We start from the raw sequence: 24900 nt of genomic DNA, 5'->3' as shown, positions 1-24900 counted from the left end.
GTTAGTAAAGGAAGTGTCATTCCACCTGGTTACCGCCTATGGGTACTCGGTTTACTAGAAGAAACTCCTATGAACCGCAGATAATCACACACTTCGTTGTTTCCACTTTTGGTGAATTGGAACAAAAGGGTCCTTGCTCCAAGTGATCTTACATGCGCTTGTAATTTACCATATAGAATATTTTCCACTAAATTCCCTTGGATATCTGGGTTATCTGGGGAGAAGTATTTCAGACGGCATTGCATGTTACACTAACGGCTTCCTTCTCGAAGATCGAGCAGATGCTGGTGTCCACTCTCGCGAGCTAAGGCTACATCAGCCTTACTCACTTGGTAGACACTGCACCGTTTTTCAGGCTGAAATATTTGCTCTTATGTGAGAACTGCAATAAACACTTCAGCAGCACCTAAAGTAATATACTTCTGTTCAGATATCCAGGCTGCACTTGCACTTTCTTCGGCAAACTTTAGATCGAAGATAGTTATCGTTTGTCGAACTCAAATCGAGGAGCTTCATTCAACGAACGCTGTTCACCTGGCCATTCTTCCATTTGCTGAAAATGAATTGGCTGATGAGTAAGCTCGCACTGTATTGCTGTGTGCGTTCAAGATGCAAACGGTGCCCAAATGCGCTTCAAACGCGGTAACACATGTTACCAAAGGCAACGTAGCAACCGTAGCCAATATCACCGCCAACCTAGGATTCGAGAGCTCCCACTGACATCGGGTTACTTGTTAGAAAATCTTACCGCATTTGGTGCTCCCGCATTTGATATTTACATTTTGAATGCACACAGCAATAACATCACATGACTTTATTGGCCCTGAGCCAGTCATTCCGGTATCGAAGTGTTGGGACAAACTTCAGATTGACATCTAAACTGCCACTCAGCACAAACAATGCTGACAATACTGACTCAGCTTGGAGTCATGTCGGCAAACAAAACCCAAGCAACACACATGTTATATAACAGTTACGGCAGTGCAAGTTTTGGTTGTATAGAAGTTTATTTTACGTAATTCTAACTCAATGTTGAAATAACGTCGAATTAACGTCTATACAACCAAAACTTGCGCTGTCGTAACTCTTATATAACATGTGTGTTGCTTGGGAATTGTATTGCCGCAACAATCCCTAGGGGTGGCGAAGTCAAAGCATTGACTGGCCACTACTGCCGATTCAGCTATCACATGGCGAATATTCAGCAGACTGATTCATTTGTATGTGGTAGTTGTTGTAACTGAGCAAGGGCCGTGTTACTCCCAGCAAGGATGAAACCTTCGTCTTCAAGCCTCAGGGCCGGTAAGACGCTCGTGACACTCCACGAAAAGAAAAAGCTTATACCTTCGATTAAGGAACTTACAATATTCTTGGTCTCATGAACTTTTATTTTCATTTCCTCTTGACGTCCTACTCTACTACCCTCTCTTATCTTCCCTCTTTCTAGCTTCTTGCCGTCCGTCCTTAACCCTGGGCGACACCTCCCACTTTTTTAAGGACTTACCCTACCTTACTTTATCTTATCTTCTTTGGTCTTTCTTCGGGGCCCCGCGTACTGCAATGCCTTCGCTTCCGCTCCTTTCGCATGTCCACTGGCTTCGCTTCTCCTTCTGGGCCAGCGGACGGGCAATCCTTCTCCTTCGTCTTCTCCTCCTTTGGCTGCAGCATCTCGCGGACCTTCTTCCTGTCCCGTGCGCCCCTCGAGTGTGGTGACGGGTCGAGGGCTCAGTGATCCGTGGACTCACTGGAAAGAGCCTGGGTTTCGTTGGCGCACTCGATTCTCGTATCGGGTACACAGCTTCCGGACGCACTATCAAGTGTTGTGGAGGGTCTACTCGGTGGTATAGCTCCAAACGATACCGCAAAGATCGGTTTGAAAATAAAAACCGCGAGGTCCTGTGGGCACAATGGGAGATGCATGATGGCGGGTTAGGCACTATTGTACTGATGATGGACTAGGTTCGGGGTTATCACAGAACTTTACCTGGTTTCCAAAACGGCTTTCTACAACTTAATATCTTACACTCCACCCAAGTAACCACGCTGTTGAAGTTGTACGTATTGCGTATATAACGTACATATATTGACATGCATTGCTTTTTATAAATACACTAAGGTCTTTTTTTACACGGGGGATACGTCCCGTGTAAAAAAAAACCGTGTAAAAAAAAACCGTGTTAATTCGCGAATCCGTGTAAAAAAAAACCGTGTTAATTCGCGAATCCGTGTAAAAAAAAACCGTGTTAATTCGCGAAACCGTGTAAAAAAAAAACCGTGTTAATTTGAGAAACCGTGTAAAAAAATGCCGTGCTAATTCGGGAATCCGTGTAAAAAAAACTGAGGGAAATCTGAAAATATTTGAAATGTCCTCACCTTCAGATATCCGAGGTTTGTTTTAGAGAGTAATAAGAATAGGGGGGAGGGGGTAGTAGTAAGGGTTGAATCTAGGGGTTAGTGGGGAAGGGGACAAGGGATGGGCTATGGGGAGCAGAGTGCATACTGTTTCCAAGATAGATCGTAGAGGATATTTTGGGGTGATAAGGACTGTCTAGACGGACGAAAAGAAGGATCAAGGAGACTGTCAACACTCTACAGGTCCACGGAGCTAGGTGGTGTAGAGAAAGATGTTAAAGGACACCCAGGAACTTTCGCGAGTAATGGCTTTGATATCTACGAGCGTAATCGATTGATTGTTGTTACATCACTGATACTGTTCTACATCCTACAGGTCTACGGAGCATTGTTCTGTAAATAAATCATTTTCAAACATGACCTCCAATTTTGATCTTCAAGAACTTCCGCGAGTAAAGGCCAGCAGATCTACAAACATAGCCAATAATTTCTTGCTACATGCGTTGTAACATCCCAGAGGTCCATTGAGCATTGTACTGAAGAGCATTCATTTCTAAAGACATACTAGGTCTTCCATGAACTTCCGCGAGTTAAGGCCTTAAGATCTACAAGCGTACTCAATGAATTGTTGTAACATTTCTAATACGTTGTTACATGCTACAGGTCCAAGAACAATTTTTCTGTAAGGAACTAATTGTCATAGATGTTCTAGGTCCTCCAAGAACTTCCACGAGTAAAGACCTGAAGATCTACAAGCGTTGTCAATGGTTTATTGTCACATTACTGATACAGTGTAGCGCCCTACAGGTCCAGGGAACATAGTTGTGTAGATAAATAATTTCCACAGATGATCTAGGACCTCCAAGAACTTCCGCGAGTAAAGGCCTTAAGATCTACAAATGTTATCAATGGTTTGTTGCCACATTACTGATATAGCGTAGCGTCCTACAGGTCCAGGGAGCATAGTTCTGTAGAGAAATAATTTCCACAGATGATCTAGGACCTCCAAGAACTTCCGCGAGTGAAGGCCTTAAGATCTACAAGCGTAATCAATGGATTGTTGTTACATTTCTAATACGTTGTAACATGCTACAAGTCCATGAACCATTTTTCTGTATAGAAATAATTTCCACAGACATTCTACGTCCTCCAAGAACTTCCATGAGTAAAGACCTGAATATCTACAAGTGTTATTAATGGTTTGTTGTCACAATACTAATACATTGTAGCGTCCTACAGGTCCAGGGAGCCTAGGTCTGTAGAGAAATAATTTCCAATGATAATCTAGGACCTCCAAGAACTTCCGCGAGTAAAGGCCTTAAAATCTACAAACGTTATCAATGGTGTGTTGCCACATTACTGTTACAGTGTAGCGTCCTACAGGTCCAGGGAGCATAGTTCTGTAGAGAAAAAAATTCCAAAGATGATCTAGGAGCTCCAAGAACTTCCGCGAGTAAAGGCCTTAAGATCTACAAGCGTAATCAATGGATTGTTGTTACATTTCTTATACGTTGTAACATGCTACAGGTCCATGAACCGTTTTCTGTATAGAAATAATTTCCACAGATGTTCTAGGTCCTCCAAGAACTTCCATGAGTAAAGACCTAAGATTTATAAGCGCAATCAATACAAGTTCCCAAGAACTTCCGCGAGTTTAGACCTGAAGATCTACAAGCGTTATCAATGGTTTGTTGTCACATTACTGATACAGTATAGCGTCCTAAAGGTCCAGGGAGCATAGTTCTGTTGAGAAATAATTGCCAAACATTTTCTAGGTACTCCAAGAACTTCCATGAGCCGCAAGAGTACTTGGAAGACATAAAGCATTCTTGGAAATCAAAACTCTACAGAACTGTCTTCCATGGACCTGTAGGATGTTGCACCGCATCAGTAATGCAACAGAAGCCCATTGATAATGCTTTGTGATCTTAAGGCCTTAACTCGCGAAAGATCTTGGATTAACTAGAAAATCTTTGAAAATAACTTCTCTATAGAACCGTGATCCATAAATCTGTATGATGTTACACCGTATAAGTAATGTAAAAGCAATTGATTAATTACGCTTAGTAGATTCAGGCCATTACTTGCGGAAGTTCTGGATGACCTAGAACACGTTAACGGAATCTTGCGCCAAGGACCTGTAGTAGACGTGTGCGCCGAAGAAATTTTCACCGGCGGCGGCGTGTATAGTAATTCGAGGCAGCGGCGGCGGCGACGCCGGCGTCACGCTGTTCGTCCTATACGGCGGCGGCGGCGGCGGCGTAATCGGCGTGACCAAAATTTTGGCGATTCCCTTACGAATACTTCACATGCTCCTCTATTTAGAAGTATGTCCATGAGTTCTTTCAGGGTTTGTTCCAAATCACCCTTCAAAAAATCATTAGGAGATTTATTTAAGAATTCTTCTAGTATTTTTGTCTGTAATTTCTTTATAGATTTCCGAAGATTTTTTTCAAGGATTCTTTCAGAAACTTATCAGAGGTGTCCTTTAGAAATGCCTTCAAGGATTTTCAGAAACTTCTTCAGTATTTTTTCCTTAATTTTTCCCAAAAATTTCTCATAAAATTCTACTTAAAAATCCTCTAAATCCATCTCTGGACTTTTTTCCTACCCCTCTATTGGGGAAATTAAGCCACTTCGTCCAATTAACTGAACTTTTGTGTCGAATCTCAGGAGTTCCTCCAGGTATTCCCCCAGGACTTCTCCAGGAGCTATGAACGATTGTTTCTAAAATAGTTTCAATAAAATTTAATCTCATTACATTAGGAATTTATTTAAATATTTCCTTCGAAGAGTAACTCCAACATGATTTACGTTATTTCATAAAATAATTCTGTAAAAATCTGTGGAGGAATATCTCAAACCGCTGAGAATTCTTCGAAAATTCTGAAAATAACAAAAAATCCATGGAAAAGGTAATCTTTTACTGAAAATTATGGGAAACGCTTAAACTACTGAAGGAGTCTCAAGTAATATTTCAAAAGGAATTCCTTAGTAAGATTTAAATGGAGTTCATGGAAGAATTTCTGAAAAAACCCTTGGAGGAATTTCTGAATAAATTGTCTTTCCAATTCTTGAAGAAATCCCAGAAAATATTCTTGAACGAAGCCCTTCAGGATTATGTGAAACTATCTTAGGGATTTTTCTGAAATGGTTCTAGAAAGAGTTGCTAAAGAAATTGCTGAAAACTCTCCCTTGGAAACCCATGATTGAACTCCTACAAGGATTTATTAAAAAATATTTAGAAAAATTCCAAGAGAAATGTCTTACCAAAATTCATGGAGGATGTACTGAAAGAATTCCAGGAGGAGTTCATGAACATATTTTTAAAGGGATTCCTAAAAGACTGTCTGAAGAAAAACTTTAACAGTAAAGGTTCCTAGAAATTTCCAAAGAAATTACCTATGTAACAACAATTGATTGAATACGCTAGAAAATGTAACAACAATTTTTTGAATACGCTAGTAGATCTTCAGGCCTATACTCGCGGAAGTTCTTGGAGGTCCTAGAATATCTTGGAAAAGTACGTCTCTACAGAACTATGCTCTAAAGACCTGTAGGATGTTGCACCGTATCAGTAATGTAACTACAATCCATCGATTACGCTTGTAGATCTTAAGGCCACTACTCGCGGAAGTTCTTGGATGCCCTAAGATATCCTTGAAAATTACTTATTTATTTATTTATTTATTTATTTATTAATTTATTCATCTGACCTAGCTGGTTGTAGATCTTGAATTCTTTATTCATGGAAATTCTTGGATGACCTAGAGCATATTTGGGAAGTTTCTTTTCCACAGAACTATGTTCCATGGATCTGTAGGATATTACACCGCATCAATAATATAGCAAAAATAATTGATTACGCTCGTAGATTTTCAGGCCTGAACTTTCGAAAGTTCTTGGAGGTCCTAGAATATCTTTGAAAACTACTTCTCTACAGAACTATGCTCTAAGGACCTGTAAGATGTTGCACCGTATTAGTAATGTGACTACAGTCCATCGATTACGCTTGTAGATCTTAAGGTCTTTATTCGCGGAAGTTCTTGGATGCCCTCTAGAATATCCTTGAAAACAAAATCTCTTCAGAACTATGCTGCATCGACATGTAGGATGTTACACCGTATCAGTAATGTAACTACAATCCATCGATTACGCTTGTAGATCTTAAGGCCACTACTCGCGGAAGTTCTTGGATGCCCTAAGATATCCTTGAAAATTACTTATCTTCAGAACTATGCTCCATGGACCTGTAGGATGTTACACCCCATCAATAATATAGCAAAAAATAATTGAGAACGCTCGTAGATTTTCAGGCCTGAACTCTCGGAAGTTCTTGGAGGTCCTAGAATATCTTTAAAAACTACGTCTCTATAGAACTAGACTCTAAAGACCTGTATGATGTTGCACCGTATCAGTAATGTAACTAATTATGCTTGTAGATCTGAAGGCCTTTATTCGCGGAAGTTCTTGGATGCCCTAGAATATCCTTGAAAACAACATCTCTTCAGAACTATACTCCATGGACATGTAGGATGTTGCACCGTATCAGTAATGTGACTACAATCCATCAATTACGTTTGTAGATCTTAAGGTCTTTATTCGCGGAAGTTCTTGGATGCCCTAGAATATCCTTGAAAACAACATCTCTTCAGAACTATGCTGCATGGACCTGTAGGGTGTTACACCGCATCAATAATATAGAAACAATTAATTGATTACGCTCGTAGATTTTCAGGCCTGAACTCTGGGAAGTTCTAGGAGGTCCTAGAATATCTTTGAAAACTACGTCTCTACAGAACTATGCTCTAAGGACCTTTAGGATGTTGCACCGTATCAGTAATGTGACTACAATCCATCCATTACGCTTATAGATCTTAAGGCCTTTATTCGCGGAAGTTCTTGGATGCCCTAGAATATCCTTGAATAAAATTACTTCTCTTCAGAACTATGCTCCATGGGCCTGTAGGACGCTGAACCATACTCCAAAAATCACCTTTAGGAAACCCCCCATTTAACCCCTCCTAGCCCCCCATATATTAACCCCCCCCCCCCCCCCCCCCTCCAAGAAACAGACCCCCCCACACATCCCTTTCCTGCAGACCTCTTACATCATCATCCGCCTTCACCTCATACCACTTTTCAACTCCCTTGCAACCCTTTCCCATAAATCCCATTTCTTCCTTTTAGTAAGAGTTCCCTTCTAGAGACTTAGCGCGAGAAAGTTGAAAAAACCGTGTTAATTCGCGAATCCGTGTAAAAAAAAACCGTGTTAATTCGCGAAACCGTGTAAAAAAAGCCGTGTAAAAAAAACCGTGTAAAAAAAAACCGTGTAAAAAAAGACCTTAGTGTAATTATAGTTGAATTAAAGCGCGGAGTGGATCCACTATTGCTGACTTACGATTCAACAATAGTGGGTCCACTTCCCATGATTTATATTGAGTAATGCATGACAATATAAGTACGTTATATTTGTAATACGTACAGCTTCAACAGCGTGGTTACTTGGGTAACTAAATGATTTTCTAACTTCCAATGTTATTCAAATTTCTCCAGATGTCTTTACTAGACTGGAATTGTTGTCTATGCAAATCACCAGGCTAATAACACTAGTTTACAAAATAAAACGAAAGTCGTGAACTTCTGTCAACGACCAAAATTTTTGAAGTATAATATAGCACTGATTTCGAAACCGTGCTTCAAAAATTTTTAAGTAGAGCAGTTTTTGAGTTTTAGCTCAATATTAAGTTTTACAACTTTAAAAATTATGAAATTTACCAAAATTCAAATATCTTGCGTTTTGTTCAACCAATTTCAAATCTTTTTCCATAAATTAAAAGCTGAATACAATACCATTCGATCATCTGAATGCAGGTTTTGCGTCAGATTGATGAAATTCAAGATATTGGCGAGTTTTAGGGACGATCTCCTTAAATTTCAGCCAAATTTCCAAAAATATATGAAGAAATGTATTTTTTTAATAAGAAAAAAACGATCTAAAAATTCTTTCTCAACGTTTATTTGACATATCATATGTAGGCGAGTTACAGTAAAAAAATCAGCTCAATCGGAGCATTGATTACGGAGAATGAGATGAGTGAAGTTAGCGACGTTGCTTAAAAATAGAACAAAAATCGATTTCAAATCATCAACCTTGTATGGAAAGTCGAAAAAAATCCGCACTACTGTATTTTTTTTTCCTTCGCGTTTTCGAACTCAGGGCATGATTCTACACCACAAATGGTCATCAGCTTACCGAGTTAAAACATGCTGTAAACTAGTGTAATCTTTCGTTTAAAAAATCGTTGACCCCGAACCTTTGGCCATTGACCCGTCGTCAGCGCCGAAGTTCCTCCTCATCATGTTCGCTCCCATGGCCGCTCATTCTGGCAGTCCTGTACAGATTGGTTGTGACTAGCGGAACTATCGTCGTCCTTACATGGAGCAGTGTAGCGATGGCTGCGTTCGTGGGATGTTTGGGACGTTATACACTTAATCTAACTACAAACGTTTTCTTTTCTTTTTTTAACAAACTTAACGAATACTCCCCCCTTCGTACGGGGTTTTCATATACCTAATACATTACTTGTCACACTTTCCTGAAACACGAAGTTTTGAAATAGATTTCAGTACAATTTAAAAATTTTTCCTTCGCTAAAAGATTGTTTGAATCAAAAACTATGTTTTATGGCGATCAAACTGTTTATCATCATTAGAAAACATCATGTTAACTCGCTGTTTCATCTTGCCCCACCCGTTTCAACTTGCCCCGGTGTACCTTATGCGATATTACAGTGCCCTTTTCAGGGCGCTGTTTGAACCCATTATGGTACCCTTATACGTTAGGGGCTGTTCATAAACCACGTAGACCAAAATTTGGCCATCTCAGATCCCCCCTCCCCCCTCGTAGATTTTAGTCCATACAAAAATTTTGAAATTTGTATGGAGCGTAGACTTTGATCAGACCCCCCTCCCCCCAAGAAGTCTACGTGGTTTATGAACGGCCCCTCAGTACCCTCTTCCAGGGTATCTTTTCCTATTACCCTAGCTGTCCCTATCTCCATCTTAATCCTTATTTTCTTCCTTTTCCCTGAGATAGATGACGAAATAGGCTTTTATTATGGCGATGGCACAAATGTCCCAAATGAAGGATAACGTGCCTCTGGTGCCGGCCTTGAAGCTCAACTGGACACCTCATATTGAGTTCAGAATCGAGAAAGCTTGTATGGCCTTTGGTCAATGCCGGCGAACCTTTGGTCAAACTTGGAGTCTTAACGCCAAGTGTATCTATGAGATGGAGGAGAACGTATATCTGGAGCTAACCTACTTACACTCCCGATCAAAAGTTTGGGGTCACCCCCTCAAAAACATGTCATTTTTTAGGCCCATATCTTCGCCAATTTGCATCCGATTTCAAAACCCTAGGTCTTATTCAAAAGATAATAAGTCAAGAAACTTTGAACATGATTTAAAAGAAACTTTTTCAATAAATTTTGTATGTAAACTTAACCCAAAGTTGCCAAATTTTCTAAAAAATGGATATAAACTTACGGCAGTGTCGCTGGAAATTGGGTCGACCAAATTTTAAGATGAGAGCGGTAATATAACCCATTTTTTATTAGCTTTCAACTGCTTTTTACAGAACTTAGCTAAAAAATCTAGAAAAAAAATTATTAAGTAAATTAACTGTTCATGTCATCGACCAAAAGTTTGGGGTCACCCCTCAAAATGATGTATCGGCCAAAAGTTTGGGATCACTATCGTAAAACATGGAAAAGTGATTTGTTGATATTTTTGTTATCTTTCATTCAATTTTAATTCTTCTTAGCTTATTTGAAACAAAATGAATGATACTTACTGCATGGACATTGAACCACACATATTTGTTGAAATTTACATACTAAAACTTAACATAAAGTTGCCTCATTTTTTGAAGTGTGGTGAAATGTGTTAACTTAACATAACATTTTTATAAACAAAAATTGTTAAATACGTTAAGTTAAAGACATCAAACGTAAATTTAGTTAATTATCTTTGAAATGAACCAAAAAGAATTAAAATTGAACTATGGATGACGAAGATATCACCAAATCACTTTTCCATGTATTACGAAAGTGACCCTAAACTTTTGGCTGATACATCATATTGAGGGGTGACCCCAAACTTTTGGTCGATGACATGAAGAGTTAATTTACCTAATAACTTTTTTTCTAGATTTTTCAGCTAAGTTCTGTAAAAAGCAGTTGAAAGCTAATAGAAAATGGGTTCTATTAACGCTCTCATCTTAAAATTTGGTCGACCCAATTCCCAGCGACACTGCCGTCCATTTTTTAGAAAATTTGGCAACTTTGGGTTAAGTTTACATACAAAATTTATGGAAAAAGTTTCTTTTGAATCATGTTTAAAGCTTATTTGACTTATTATCTTTTGAATAAAACCTAGGGTTTTGAGATCGGACGCAAATTGGCGGAGATATGGGCCTGAAAAAATGCCATGTTTTTGAGGGGGTGACCCCAAACTTTTGATCGGGAGTGTATACTTCATTGAGCTTGATAGTAATTAAGTTTCTATGTTTTCAGAATCCTCTGCCATATTATTTCTACGGTTCGGCAACCTTCGAAAACGTGTCATATCCATGCAAGCAGCACACCATTGCTTGGCACAAGCTCGGCAACGAAGATTGTCTGTATTTGAACATTTATACCACGCACGTTAGAGTAAGCAAAAGGCCACGACCTTTGATGCCAGTATTAGTGTGGATTCATGGCGGGAGCTTCACTGAAGGTTCGTCAGAAACGGACATCTTTGGTAGCGAGTTCATATTGGACGAGGTAAGTTTTGCCCATAGGCTTTGCACATACTATAACGTATTAGCAAGACCTTGCAAATACATTACAGGAAATCATAGTCATCACATTCAACTATCGTTTATCATCGTTGGGATTCTTTGGAATAAAGGATTTACATATAGCTGCTAATTTGGGGCTCAAAGATCAAACCGAAGTGTTGCGATGGGTTCAGCGGAACATCAGAAGATTTGGTGGAAATCCCAACAGAGTTACCTTGATGGGGTGGAGTTCAGGATCTGCGTCTGCAACCTACCACATGTACGCTCGCTCCTCAAAAGGATTGTTTCATCGGGTAATTGCTATGAGCGGAACAATGACACAACCATGGGCATACAATTTCATAACTCAATGGTGTAGTAACGAATTTTTAAAACAAATGGACGTAACTAGCAAAACACAACTTAAAGTCAAACCAGCAGCAATCCTAGTATCTAATGATGGGCCAAAATTCCACTATTTAACGTTCTCTCATTCATGTTACATGCCCAGTGCGGATAAGGATTACGCGCGAAAGCATCCATACGATACCGTTCGTACGATGAGGCCGCTCACCGATGTGCCGCTTATGATTGGAAGCACGGCAGTAGAGCACGAGAATTTATACGACACCAGAAACTTCAGCATGGATCAATTCAATTATCCAAATAACAACGTCACCATCTACGAGCGCATCAGAGATTATCTCGAGCAACTTCGCGGGAACCGTTCTTCTAGGGTTTTCTATCGAAAGCTGGGCTCATATGCTGACTACCAGTTCGGCGTACAATATTTCATCGAGAAGGCATCCCAGCAGTTTAAGTCACCGATTTATCGTTACCGATTCTCGTTTGACGGACCATTTGGCTACGCCAAGAACGTATACTACAAAAATGAGATTCATCCAATGCGTGGTGCCATGCACGGTGACGATCTAGGATATCTCTTCACACCATACAACTACCGGAATATTGTAGCAGCGGACAAAGTCAACGAGCCACTCGTCAAGCAATCGCTAAAGGTCCTCCGTCGAATGGTGCGCCTATGGACAAACTTTGTCAAATACGGGTAAGTTCAACTCAGCCCATTAATCAATCATTCATATTTCACACCGCGTTTCACGGGGCTACTTTTCACACCTTTCCATGCAATGAGGCCCAGCCCAACCATTCATCTGCATATAGAACGTATTTGTTTTAGGGCTTTTTTCAATCTGCATCGCAAATAGCTTCCGAGAATGGCAATTAATCACACAAATTTCATTCAATTAGCTTTCTAACTCAACACCTATACACGCCAAGGCGGGGAAATTCTGTGGCACCCGCGTGTCGGCACCTACGCAAATGGATTCAATTTCATGCGCTTTGCGCCTCATTGAACAAACAAACCAATGAATAGTGCGGGCTTCCTGCATGAATAAATCTAACCACGCCGAGTGCGACTGTGTAGAAAAAAGGATGCAGTTGCATTCTTCATTGTTGTGAGAATTGATTGGAAAAAAATTAACGGCACCTGTGGGAGTTGAATATTTCTAAGAAAAGAATAATTGATGCATTATAGGACTTCAAATCAATGAACCTACTGGTGATAGTGTTTCATGAGAACAGGAATGAATTAATACGTATAGAGTAAAGTGGGGTAAGATGCTATTTTTCAAAGAAACCATTTCAATTACAAAGTGGTAACAGCAGCTAAACAATATTTGCATGATACTTTAGCAAAAATATTCACGAAACTGATATATTTTGATCGATTTTTAGCGAACAGATGGAGTACATAACTTCAAAGTTAATTAAATAAACTTTAGGCTAAAATAATCGGATTGATTTTTTTTTCAAACTCTCTAAAACGCCTAACAGTATGCAACGCGCGTACATCCATTCATAATTGCCAGTGTTCATTTCGCCCCGAATCGCTGCTGCTGCTTCAAAATTATAAGAAATCCATCATATGAAGAACATACTTCAATTTCAATGATATTTTGGTTATTTTGAAGAAATATAAATGGTACTTTTGAAAAATATAACAATGACTTGTTCCTTAACACTTATGCATTAAAAGTTTTACATAAAAGTCAATGGTTTCCGCAAAAACAGGGGTGTCCATTTCGCCCCGGGTGTCCATTATGCCCCTAATCCCCCTATACAGATAGAATAGCGTAGGCATCAGCAACCATGCGTCTCCATGTGTTTCTCAATCTCCTTGGAATCACTTGGCTGATAATACCTATAAGGGGCTGTCCATAAACCACGTGGTCATTTTTTTGGACTTTTGGTCACTTTCATAGGAGAACTGTGAAAGGCTCCCAAAATCAGCTGATTTTAAACGTCTTCTGATTAGGCCTATAAAATATTTCTAGAATCTGGTGACGCTGTTATGATTAGTAACTGTCGCGCTTATATTAGAAGCCCGAAGCAGATAATCGCCATATTCTGATTTATCTTGAGAGGCATAATATACAAATGATGCAATCACATTCAGGAATGATTTTATGAGTTGGGCCGTTTTGTCCCATACCTTGACATTTTGGACATGGTTCTCCTATGCAGTAAAAGTTTTTTCCTATTTATTATTTGTCTATGCTCAAGCTCAATAGGGCTGCAAAATAATGAGTAGAACTGGATAGCCAAGAGTTGTGTGCTTAGCTGATGGTAGTGCAGCTTGGGAACTGTTGAATTTATGGCTTCAGCTAGATTGAGGTGGTGCGTTTGTTCAGGCATCTAGGGGCTGTTCATAAACCACGTAGACCAAATTTTTGCCATCTGAGACCCCCCCCTCCCCCTCGTAGACTTTTGTCCATACAAAAATTTTGAAATTTGTATGGAGCGTAGACTTTGACCAGACCACCCCCCTCCCCCCAAAAATTTTACGTGGTTTATGAACGGCCCCCTAGCGGATGAGTATAAAAGACACCTCCGCGAGAAGCTATGTCTAAGTTTTAGTCACCTCACAGCGGGACGAACGTCACGGAGATATTAGACAAATTACGTACTGCTCTAAAAACAGAAAACTTGATTAAGAAACCAAAAGTGAAAGATTACGAATTGATTTAAGGACAGACTTGTACCTACTTACGATTTCGAGGGCACAAATCTCTTCGTAAACAAAACCAACGCACCTGATCTTCTTATTTTAAGCTTATTACGAGTGAGCAAGCACAGAATAATGAAATGCACTAGTTGTGTGAAGCTTGCTTCTTGAGATTCGTGCGTTTGAAGTTCGGATGCACTGTTGAAGCGGGATTTCAAGTCGTTTCTCCTTAACGGTGGTGACATTCGGCGCATCGGCAGCGGACAAGTGCTTTAGGCCACAACCAGAGTGAACGCGAATTTCCCATACAATATCTTATTGATTGTTATTCCCTTGCGTGTAAATTTTCACATTGCGTCGCGTGACGCGTTCACTCTGGCCGGTGCCTGAGACCGAGCGTACACTCAGCAAAGTAAACTACCGAAATTCATCAAAATACCTTATGAAATTTAGCCATAACTGTAAAGTATGGATGCCATAAGAATACCTTATGAAAATTGAACATGCTTATTATGACCTAATTACATAAGATAAACTTATGAAAAGAGCAGACAAATCACAAAATGATGCAGATTGGAATCGATCCATGAACGTCGAGATCACTGAGCTCGTGCCCAACCCACGCGGCTATCGACGCTTGAGAATATCATGTTGCTAAATGTGTAGGGTGGGGCGGGGCAAGATGGGTCGCGGGGCAAGATGGGTCAGTGCCATTTTCTGGCACATTACTCATGTTTTGATTATGTTAATAATTTTGTTAGATGACCAGCATGAATATACAAAAGTTTGGGGCATTGATTGAAAAATTATTCACTCTCATTGGAAATAAAAAATAAAATGGTTTTTAGCCATTTTTCTTATGCGATACATTCCATATAATCTCCATATAAATGGCCGCGGGGCAAGATGGGTCACCTTTAATTTTGAACGTATTTTTGGAGCATTCAAAAATTATTTATTTTTTATTACAAGACTATCTCATAAACAACTTCAATCAAGCGGAATGAACGCTCAAAATTATAACATAAAATTATGATAATTTTTTTGTGAAAACATCGATTTTCAAGTTGCCTTAGGACCACTCAAATCGTAAAGTTTTTTATATTCCAAATAAATTTATAAAATGTTTACTAGTAGGTCTTGTTTACTCAGTATGGATATGGAGCATATATGAATGCGGAACAAATCTTATATTTTGACGTTTTTCGTTGAGAAAATGTGAATTACTTAAAAGGTGACCCATCTTGCCCCGCCCACCCTATAAAAGCCAAACTGTGAGTCGATTCTGCGTCATAGACCGACCTCATGAAAATCTTTCTAGCCGTTATGAATTGGCCATTTCAATAAGTTAGACCTTATGATAATCTTAGGTTTATTTGCCTGAGTGTAGTTCGTTGGCCAAGCTTCGGATAATAATGATTGTCATGGAGTCAAATTCGACGACCGCTGCCCAAGCCATGACGTCAAGATCATCATAGGAGATATAAACGGTCATGTAGGCCAGGAGGAGGAATTTAGGCTGACTAAAAAGATTCACCACCGCAACAAATGTACGAAACGCTTATAAGACAGGTGGTCCTCTATGAAAACTATACATGGACCATGCTCGAGGAGGACCTGCAAGCACTCGGAGTTTTCGAGCGACCCGTGCTTGGGATCTCCAGTTAGTCTAGTGGTTGAGGCTATGGATCGCCAATCCGGAGACGGCGGAGAAGTGCTCTAATAACACTAAGTTGAAGAGAGCTGTGTATTCACACATAGGGGGATTAGGGGCATAATGGACACCCGGGGCGAAATGGACACCCCTGTTTTTGCCGAAACCGTTGATTTTTATGTAAAACTTTCGATTCATAAGTGTAAAGGCACAAGTCATTGTTCTATTTATCAAAAGTTCCGTTTATATTCCTTCAAAATAACCAAAATACCATTGAAATTGAAGAATGTTTTTTATATGGTGGATTTCTTATAATTTCGAAGCAGCAGCAAATAAGGTATTACGAGTGTTTGAGTGTATCCACCATACAAACAAGTGAATTGTTAACTTATCTACATGTATACGCAGATTTAGCAATGGATAAAGTATTATATTTTTGATCAGAACACAATGAAAATAGCAATTTCAATGTTGTAGTCTATTCGGGGCGAAATGAACACTGGCAATTATGAATGGATGTACGCGCGTTGCATACTGTTAGGCGTATTAGAGGGTTTGAAAAAATTCAATCCGATTATTTTAGCCAAAAATTTATTTAACTAACTTTGAAGTTATGTAAACTCGTCTAAGATGGAGTATCGTATCTGTGGTATTGATCTCCGTTGGCAAATTACTTAACTGGTCGATATTCTCAAAGATACAACATAAAATATGCAGGGGTGTCCATTATGCCCCGATGGGTGTCCATTTCGCCCCGTACCTTTCCTGCCAGCCCCAAAAAACACGGTTTTCAATTCATTATTTCTTCACAATAATGACATTCTACCAGCTGTAAATGATTGAAATACGTAGAAAACAAGTTAAAGTTGTAAGCCAACTGATAAAATGTTAAGTTTTTGTCTGTTATACAGGCCTAACATACTCATTTGTTTAGGGTGTCCATTATGCCCCTAATACCCCTACGTCGGCAATTTATGAGCATGAGCATGAGCATAGATGACCGCACAATTCGTAGTTGCTACTCCGTGATTGACCAGAGCAATCGAAATTGCACAAGGAACCAATGAATAGGGCTTGGGACTAGCTTACTATTCTCAATGTACACAGTTCGAGAGCTCTCAGCTTTAATAAGGTCAATAACGGCGCCGGCCACGTCCTTACGGTCATCGAGGATGGAAGGGAATGTTAGTAAGACAAACGTTGTTATAAAGACCGCGACTCGCTGCATCTCCACGTTTATCTCAGGAAGGATTTTTTTGTTAGTAGGGTAAGGTACATTGTCAGTCCGGGAGTCACCTATGGTTGGTGATATGATTTGATAATGGATCGATATACACAAACCGCCGTTAACAACCGACCACTTTTCGACGCAAAAACTAGCCAAAAAGAAAATTCTATCGCGCGTCTCCACTCCACTAGGGAGCAGAAACCTTTAGTCTATTCCACACAGAAATACACTGAACGCGACTCACTTGTCGGCGCCCGGATTTTTTCTCGACCGGCGAACCCGAACTAACATTTTTCACTCTTTTGTGTAAATGCAAAAAATGAAAGAAAATATTTATTATCAACTAAAAGTGTATTGGAAACTAGCGCCGATGGGAAGCGAAAAATTCGGAACCGACTCGAACCACGGCGCGCCCACCGCACACTCGTCCCGTCGTCGGAGCCCCGCAGAGAAGAGAAAAAAAAAATCGCAAAAATCTAGCAAAGCCAGCGCGCGAAACTTTGCTGCTGCCGAACTACCGCACACTATTCACACATACGTCGGCAATTTAGCCGATTTAATAAGGAATGAAAATAAAACTCAAAAATTACAATGAAAATCCTCAATAGCTCCTAGCGCGAGCATTGATTGATTGCTAACATTAGCTTTATTTTTCATATTGCTCAAGAACTATTCGAAAATAGAGTAAACAAATGTTGCTCATCTCTCTCACGGGCCCCTCCCAAGTAACAATTTTGATTTTATCAAAGTTTTTTAGCGATTCAAAAACCCTAAACATAAAACCATTGATGCTGACTTTAAAGTCATCTCGAGTTCTAATATGCCTCCATTAGCCATAACTAGCCGTTCTGGCTAGTTGGCTCAGTCTTATTACGATCTACACGCAGAAAAATGGCGCTTGTTTAAAACAATAAAACGCATGGTTGATTTTCAAACTGAGAATTTACTTATTCCAAAGTTATATTTAATTGTTTTCATTCAGAGTTTATTGATAAAAACAACCGATTACCATCATTTCATATAATGTCAAAAATTTCATTTGTTTCAACAAAATAAAAACCATAAACATGGTCCGAAAGCACTCACACATCTATAAAATGCTTATCCCAACATCGCCACAGCGAAGAAGGTGCAGCAAATCCATCACGCCAACTTCCAAGTGCAGCTTTGGCCGTGATGGATAACGCGCAGGTACTCACGACAGCATCCATAAAAAGTTGATCGGTTTCGCCTTTTTTGTCTTTTTTAGTCGTTGTCCTCGCCATTCGCTTACCGACTATCTAAAAATAGATTTCCGAGCTGCCGCAGTTGCTGCCGTCACCAAAACAATCACATTCCGGGTTTGTTAGTGGCAAAAGTGCAGTCGTTTGAATCAATCAATTATTTCATGTTTAAAAAACCATATCTCTGTTAGTTTTAACAAACTGTCAAAAACTTCAACAAATAAAAATATTTGTATTATCAAACAAATGGAACAGTTCAGTTTAAACTAGAAATCAGTTTTACGCTATAGTAAACTGGAAAATCGGTTGATTTGAACTAGAATTTAATAGTGTTTACAATTTATTTTTCTGCGTGTACAGGACTTACGTATGCAAACCGGCTTAGGATTTCGGGTTGTAGGGTGGGGCGGGGCAAGATGGGTCACGGGGCAAGATGGGTCAGTGCCATTTTTGGGCGCATTACTCATGTTTTGTTTAGATTAATAATTTTGTTAGATGACCAGCATGAATATACAAAAGTTTGGGGCATTGATTGAAAAATTATTCACTCTCATTGGAAATAAAAAATAAAATGGTTTTTATCCATTTTTCTTATGCGATACATTCCATATAATCTCCATATAAACGGCCGCGGGGCAAGATGGGTCACCTTCAATTTTGAACGTATTTTTGGAGCATTCAAAAGTTATTTATTTTTTATTACAAGACTATCTCATAAATGACTTCAATCAAGCGGAATGAACACTCAAAATTATAACATAAAATTATGATAATTTTTTAGTGAAAACATCGATTTTCAAGACGCCTTAGGACCACTCAAATCGTAAAGTTTTTTATATTCCAAATAAATCTATAAAATGTTTACCAGTAGCTCTTGTTTATTCAGTATGGATATGGAGCATATATGAATGCGGAACAAATCTTATATTTTGACGTTTTTCGTTGAGGAAATGTGAATTACTTAAAAGGTGACCCATCTTGCCCCGCACTTTTTTCACGGTGCAAAATCGATCACTTTTTAAAACTGCTCGTTTAACATCATATTTTGTATTTAATGAACTTTTTATCGACTTTTAGCATAGCTAACTAGTGTATTAAAGAGTAGCGGACGAATACAAACCAATACGATTTGTATTTACAAAGTTATGGTGATCCATCCTTATGCGACCCATCTTGCCCCGCCCCACCCTATCATAGTTTTATCGTATCCCAGATACAACCTTCTAAATAAAACCATCTTCTGACTTGTCAAACATTTGTTTTGTTTATTTCTCACTAATGTTCGATTTTCACAATAAATTATGCTTGGTTTTTCTTATACAGCCATCAATTGGAAAGATGTCAATCTGGAATTCAGATTTGTTTTCCTATTTAATACGTGTTAGGAGACATGCAACGGGAAATTTGCGGTGAATGTGACTGTGATAATGACAAAAAATAAGTGCGCCACGCTAATTGTGCATTAATTGGAAGTTAAATGCATTAAATTTACTCGATGGAATTGGGTGTTCTACATAGCGGAGCTTCAGAGACATTTTGTATTTTTTTCTGAAAATAAGCATGACGGAAACGTATTGAATCGTTAAGTTTGATCTCAAGCTGTGCGTAAAATCCGAATATTTAGTAATGATTTTTCTGTATTTACATAAATTATCCCGGCTAGGCGACATATTTTTCTGATAAAACTCTGTGTTACTGATAAGTCCTTCAATAGGACTAACCCTCCTGAGGTGGTCATATCTGAGCTCATGACAGAACTAGCGGTTTTATCACAGCATTTTTTGGTCTATGTTACGGCCACGAAATCTTTTGTTGGTTTTATGCTTTGCCTCACAGTTTTGTGTATTTGTTTACAAAAAGAAATCTCTCCGACAACAACCGAAAATGAAAGTTTTATTGAAATGGTATATAATAAGTGATAAAACCAATCCATGACTACTTGCTAGTCTTTAACTGAAGATGTTTATAACAGAAGTTATATGATAGTTTTATTGAATGCCAAAGGTGCAAAGTAAAAAACTACCACATAAAACTAAAATAGAACAACTAGCTTTTTCTCATGCCCGTATAAAACCTGGATGAAACATGAATAAACCTTCAAGGCATGCTGATTGTTTCTTGGGCTACATCCGCTAGGGCCAAAGGCCCCCACAATCCTTAATCCGGGCCTGCTATTCAGCATGACCATGCTGAGTAGGACGGGTTCGATGCTTGGACGTCCAAGAACTTTTCGTAGAGGAAATTATCTTGAATCCTTTTTATGCATAGAGTATCTACGTGTCTGCCTCACGATATTCACTACGCATGCAAAATGTTCAGTGGCTGAAAAACTCAGCAAATAACTGTGGAAATGCTCATTACGCTGCGGCTTGTTTTTCAAAAGTTGTTGAAATCTGGAATTCGTTAGCTCTTCTGGATTCAAATGACACAAAAAGAGAAACCTCTGAGTTTAAGCCAAATATATTGAAATTTAGAGGTGGCGCAATCGCTTCAAAGTTGAATTTTCGAGTAATAAAAAGGTGTTTTCACTTCAAGTGCCATAACTTTCTCAATTTTCAACCGATTTTAAACCATTTTTTTATAAATTTCTCACAAATTAAATTTCGAATAAACTCGTAGAACAACAAATTTTTACAAAGTCACGCAAAATTTTTCAAGTTTTTCAAGATTTAATTTATTTTTTTCTTCTTTTCACAAAAATTTTTAACTTCAGAGTCCTAAACCTTTTTAACCGTTTGACCAATTGCAAATTTTTTAGCTTACTTTTGCAGATATTTCTGTTGCCTAAGAATACTGTGAATAAACTGTACCTACAAAAAATCGTTTCAAAATGGATAAATACCAAAAACACGTTGTTAACGCCAGTTTTGGACAAATCATCATGTGGTTTGGTCCCACAGTCCATGCGTGCAGGAATTATTAAATTTTAATGGAATATGGGTTCTAATAGGATGTACCAAGCAGCACTTTTAAAGGAATACGGCCTTTATATAGAACTTCGGGACGTTTCGGGTTTCCCACCAAATAGTATTACCATAGACTAATTTCAAGACCTCGATGTACCAAAAAAACCATTAAATTTTCTGTGTCCAGTCCGGTACCCAACAAATATTCATTACCGTGTATTATTTTCCGTGTAAATTGCCTTTTGTGTAAATTATATTTAGCGTGTTACACTGATCTGACAGCTCTGACCGTAAGGGACTAGTCTAGTCTTCACATACACAGCCATTCATTGAAAGAATCCTGGAAAATGATGGAATCGACTAGTTCCATAATTTTTCTTGTCATTATTAATGATTGCAGCACATCGGAGATGCATTACAAGCATTAAAGCGGCCAGGCCTACTGTGCAGCGTTTTAAATTCAACAAGTAAGACAATGAGTGGGGACATCTCGTACCAACCACTTAGTTTATGAAAAAGCAAAATCAAAATACGGTGAAAATCGGTGGGGGTGATAATGCTAAGAAGGTTAATGTCACCCCTTGGTCCTTGGTCCTTCCTAGGATGGAACACAGGTATTTACTCCGTGTCCTGGCCCTAGTGCCTAGGCTTAAGCGCCATTACTCGCTCTCTGAAAATAAACTAAAACGTTATAGTCCCATGACCCCTCAATGATGGCCCATTTTAAGAATTTAAATAAGTTTTACGATTATGAAACTTATAACTGATAAAAGTGATCAAATTGGAAAGATCTCACCGGTTACACAGTTTAAATCCAGAAGTTGATGAAATTTTTCATCATTCGCACGGTCTATCTGGTCTGGTGTACATTATCTGGGAAAGACAGCGCCGCTGGTATTACTCTACAAGACTATAAAAGCCCATCAGACACTGAATTGAACGCCATTAGTATATGAAAAACTGTAATTAATTGTCCATTATACAGCATTTGACCAAAAGATAAGTGTTCCGTGTAACTTAATCCAAATAATAAAATGATCATGATCATTATGCGTTTCTGTGCCTGTGCAATAATGCTAACTAGTGAATTACATACCCATCAGTGATTGTCCCTAATTGACCAACATAGCACCAGCCCCAGAAAGACGCTGGAATGTGCGTGAACACACGTATTTTATTGGAAAAATCAGGATTTTGTCAATATTTTAATTGAGGGGGTTAGAAGCAAAAGGGTGTAAGTGACAAAAACCGACTTTCGAGTAAATAAGGTTTAAAGTTTTCCAGCAATTTTTCTTCCCATACAAAATGTATGGAGTTCCAATTTCGGCTCAATTTTCTCCGATTTATTGTAATTTTTCTAATTATCGCAAAAATAATCTTAAAAAAAGTTCCTGGAAGCTTGAAATCTGAAGAATTTTTTGATATGCTCAACTCAAAATCGACAAAATGGTCACTTACACCCCTTTGCATCTGGGCCCCTCAATTGGCTTCTTTAGCTGTATGGGAGCGATTTGTCAAATCACCCCTCGTCACATTTTGTACTGGGTGGAGCTGTCAAACAGTTACTCAGCTGTCAAAAGGTGATTTCAAAAAATTTCTTTGAAATTGATTTTAGGTACCGTAAACTGGGGTGTAGTTGATCAGTGGGGTGGACCATCGAAATCTGAAAAAATCATAGTGGCTCAGAAAAAGGTGCTCTTTCGTATAAAATCAAAAAATCGATACAATTTTTTTAATCTAAAAACCCAATTGTTTTCAAACATAGTTTCAGGCTAACAGTGGAAAATGTATTCTAAATAATCATATGGAAGCCTTAAACTTCAGTTTTTGGAATATTCTGAATCAGAAAATATGTTCATGTTCTAAATGCGAGGAGAAAAATTGAAAAAAAAATCCTCCAATGTGCTCCATATCCCTAAATATGATGCTTAGTATCTGGTTTGGGATAAAAAATTGCAAAAAATCGTCAAAAACTCCAATTATGCATAAAAAAAATCAAGTTTTAAGGCATGCTTTGTCAGTTTTTGGTAAAAAGTATCATAAAAATTACTACTTTGATCAATAGTTTGTTTGGGACAAAGATAGGCAACAAAAATATCTACAAAAGCAAGCTAAAAAATTTGAAATTGGTCAACCGCTTGTAAAGTTTTCAGACTCCGAAGTTTTTTTTTGTAAAAAGAAGAAAAAATAAATTAAATCTTGAAAAACTCCTATTTTGCATGACTTTGGAATAAAAAAAAGGTCCACCAGTTTGTTCGAAATTTAATTTGTGATAAATTCATAAAAAAGATTGATAATCGGTTGAAAGTTGAGAAAGTTATGGCACTTGAAGTGGAAACATCCTTTTATTACTCGAAAATTCAACTTTGAGGCGATTACGCCACCTCTAAATCTTAATATTTTTGACTCAAAATCAGAGGTTCCTCTATTTATGTCATTTGAATCCAGAAAAGCTAACGAATTCCAGGTTTCAACAACTTTTGAAAAATAAGCCGCAGCCCAGTGCTCATTGAATACTAAGCTGAGAACCAGACTTTGTCCTAGTGGAGACGTTATGCCAAGAAGAGAGCGAGATGCATCTCAGGGGGCATCCACTAAGTACGTCAAGCTTAGAGGGGGAAGGGGGGTTTGTAAAGTGTGACAAGCAATGTATTAGCGTGACGTACTTAATGCTCCCTTACAAAGAGTAGCACCTTCGTTCGAGATAGCGTACGAATAACCTTTATTCAATATAAAAATGGGTTCGTTCAATAGCCGATTCGTAAATTGAAAAGAGGAGAATAGTCTTCACCCCTCACGGACGACATTCAACAATAGAAGCCATTCCGACGCGACAATTGCCATGCTTTTACAGCCAATTTCATGAATATTCAAAACAGAAAAAAAAGATTGACAAAGCAGCATACGATATCTTCTTTTCCACGGATTTCCAGCCATGAAAAGCACTTCGATTACAAACCATTACACAAATTCGCTATTCATTTTTCGACGCGACTCGATAGTATTTTATTCACACACAAGTCCAAAATGACAAACGTTCGCACTGCTTTGGCATATCCGCACCATAATAGAGCTCCCAGCCATGCTTGAGGGAAGGACCTTTATGGAATGTAGACGTGCATCGAATTGAATAAAGTTTCTAGCACCGTTTATACTGCCTAGGTACCTACTCATACTAATAAAATGTGCAAATATTGTTTCATTTTTTTTATTCCGAACAGATTTTGCCTCTACTTTTGTGGGAAAGAACATTTAACGTCTATATTGAGTCTTCTATCATTTCAGAAACCCAACACCAGCTGGTAGTAGAACAACGTGGCCAAAATATAACGATCAAAATCAATCAAGTCAGTATCTTAACATCGGACAACAGCTTAAAGTGCGAAGGGAGGATGTATCCAATAAATATCATTACCAAATGTGGAAAACTGTATTCAACTGCTTGTATTATTTTGAATGTGATTTTTTGAATGAAATGAATGTTGATGAATAGAAAGCCTAAAACAACATTGTTTGGATGACTGCCCTTACAGGTAACTAAGCCTGTATCCGCAATAATCGGCGGGACACAGAAGTACGGTAGTAACTCTGTACTGAATCGATAAAAATTGGATAAAAATTAACTGAGAACTCTATGATGTATGTTTATTATTTGTGCAAAATTGCATAAAAATCGATGCAT

The 24900-nt window shown here is 38.6% G+C and overlaps 1 protein-coding gene across 1 annotated transcript in view; it reads left to right on the top strand.

Moving 5' to 3' along the window:
* Positions 1-24712, top strand: part of LOC115257675 (juvenile hormone esterase-like) — a 35671-nt gene extending 10959 nt beyond the window's left edge. The window contains exons 2-4 of the mRNA XM_062857908.1: positions 10932-11183; positions 11251-12245; positions 24504-24712. Of these exons, the coding sequence (XP_062713892.1) occupies positions 10932-11183; positions 11251-12245; positions 24504-24711 (1455 nt within the window). The 3' untranslated portion in view covers position 24712. The remainder of the gene's footprint in view (positions 1-10931; positions 11184-11250; positions 12246-24503) is intronic.
* The last annotated feature ends 188 nt before the right edge of the window (positions 24713-24900 follow it).

Source organism: Aedes albopictus, chromosome 3 (genome assembly GCF_035046485.1).
Source record: "Aedes albopictus strain Foshan chromosome 3, AalbF5, whole genome shotgun sequence".
NCBI lineage: Eukaryota > Metazoa > Arthropoda > Insecta > Diptera > Culicidae > Aedes > Aedes albopictus.
Note: the sequence above shows the minus strand (reverse complement) of the source record. Positions and strands in the feature narration are given on the sequence as shown.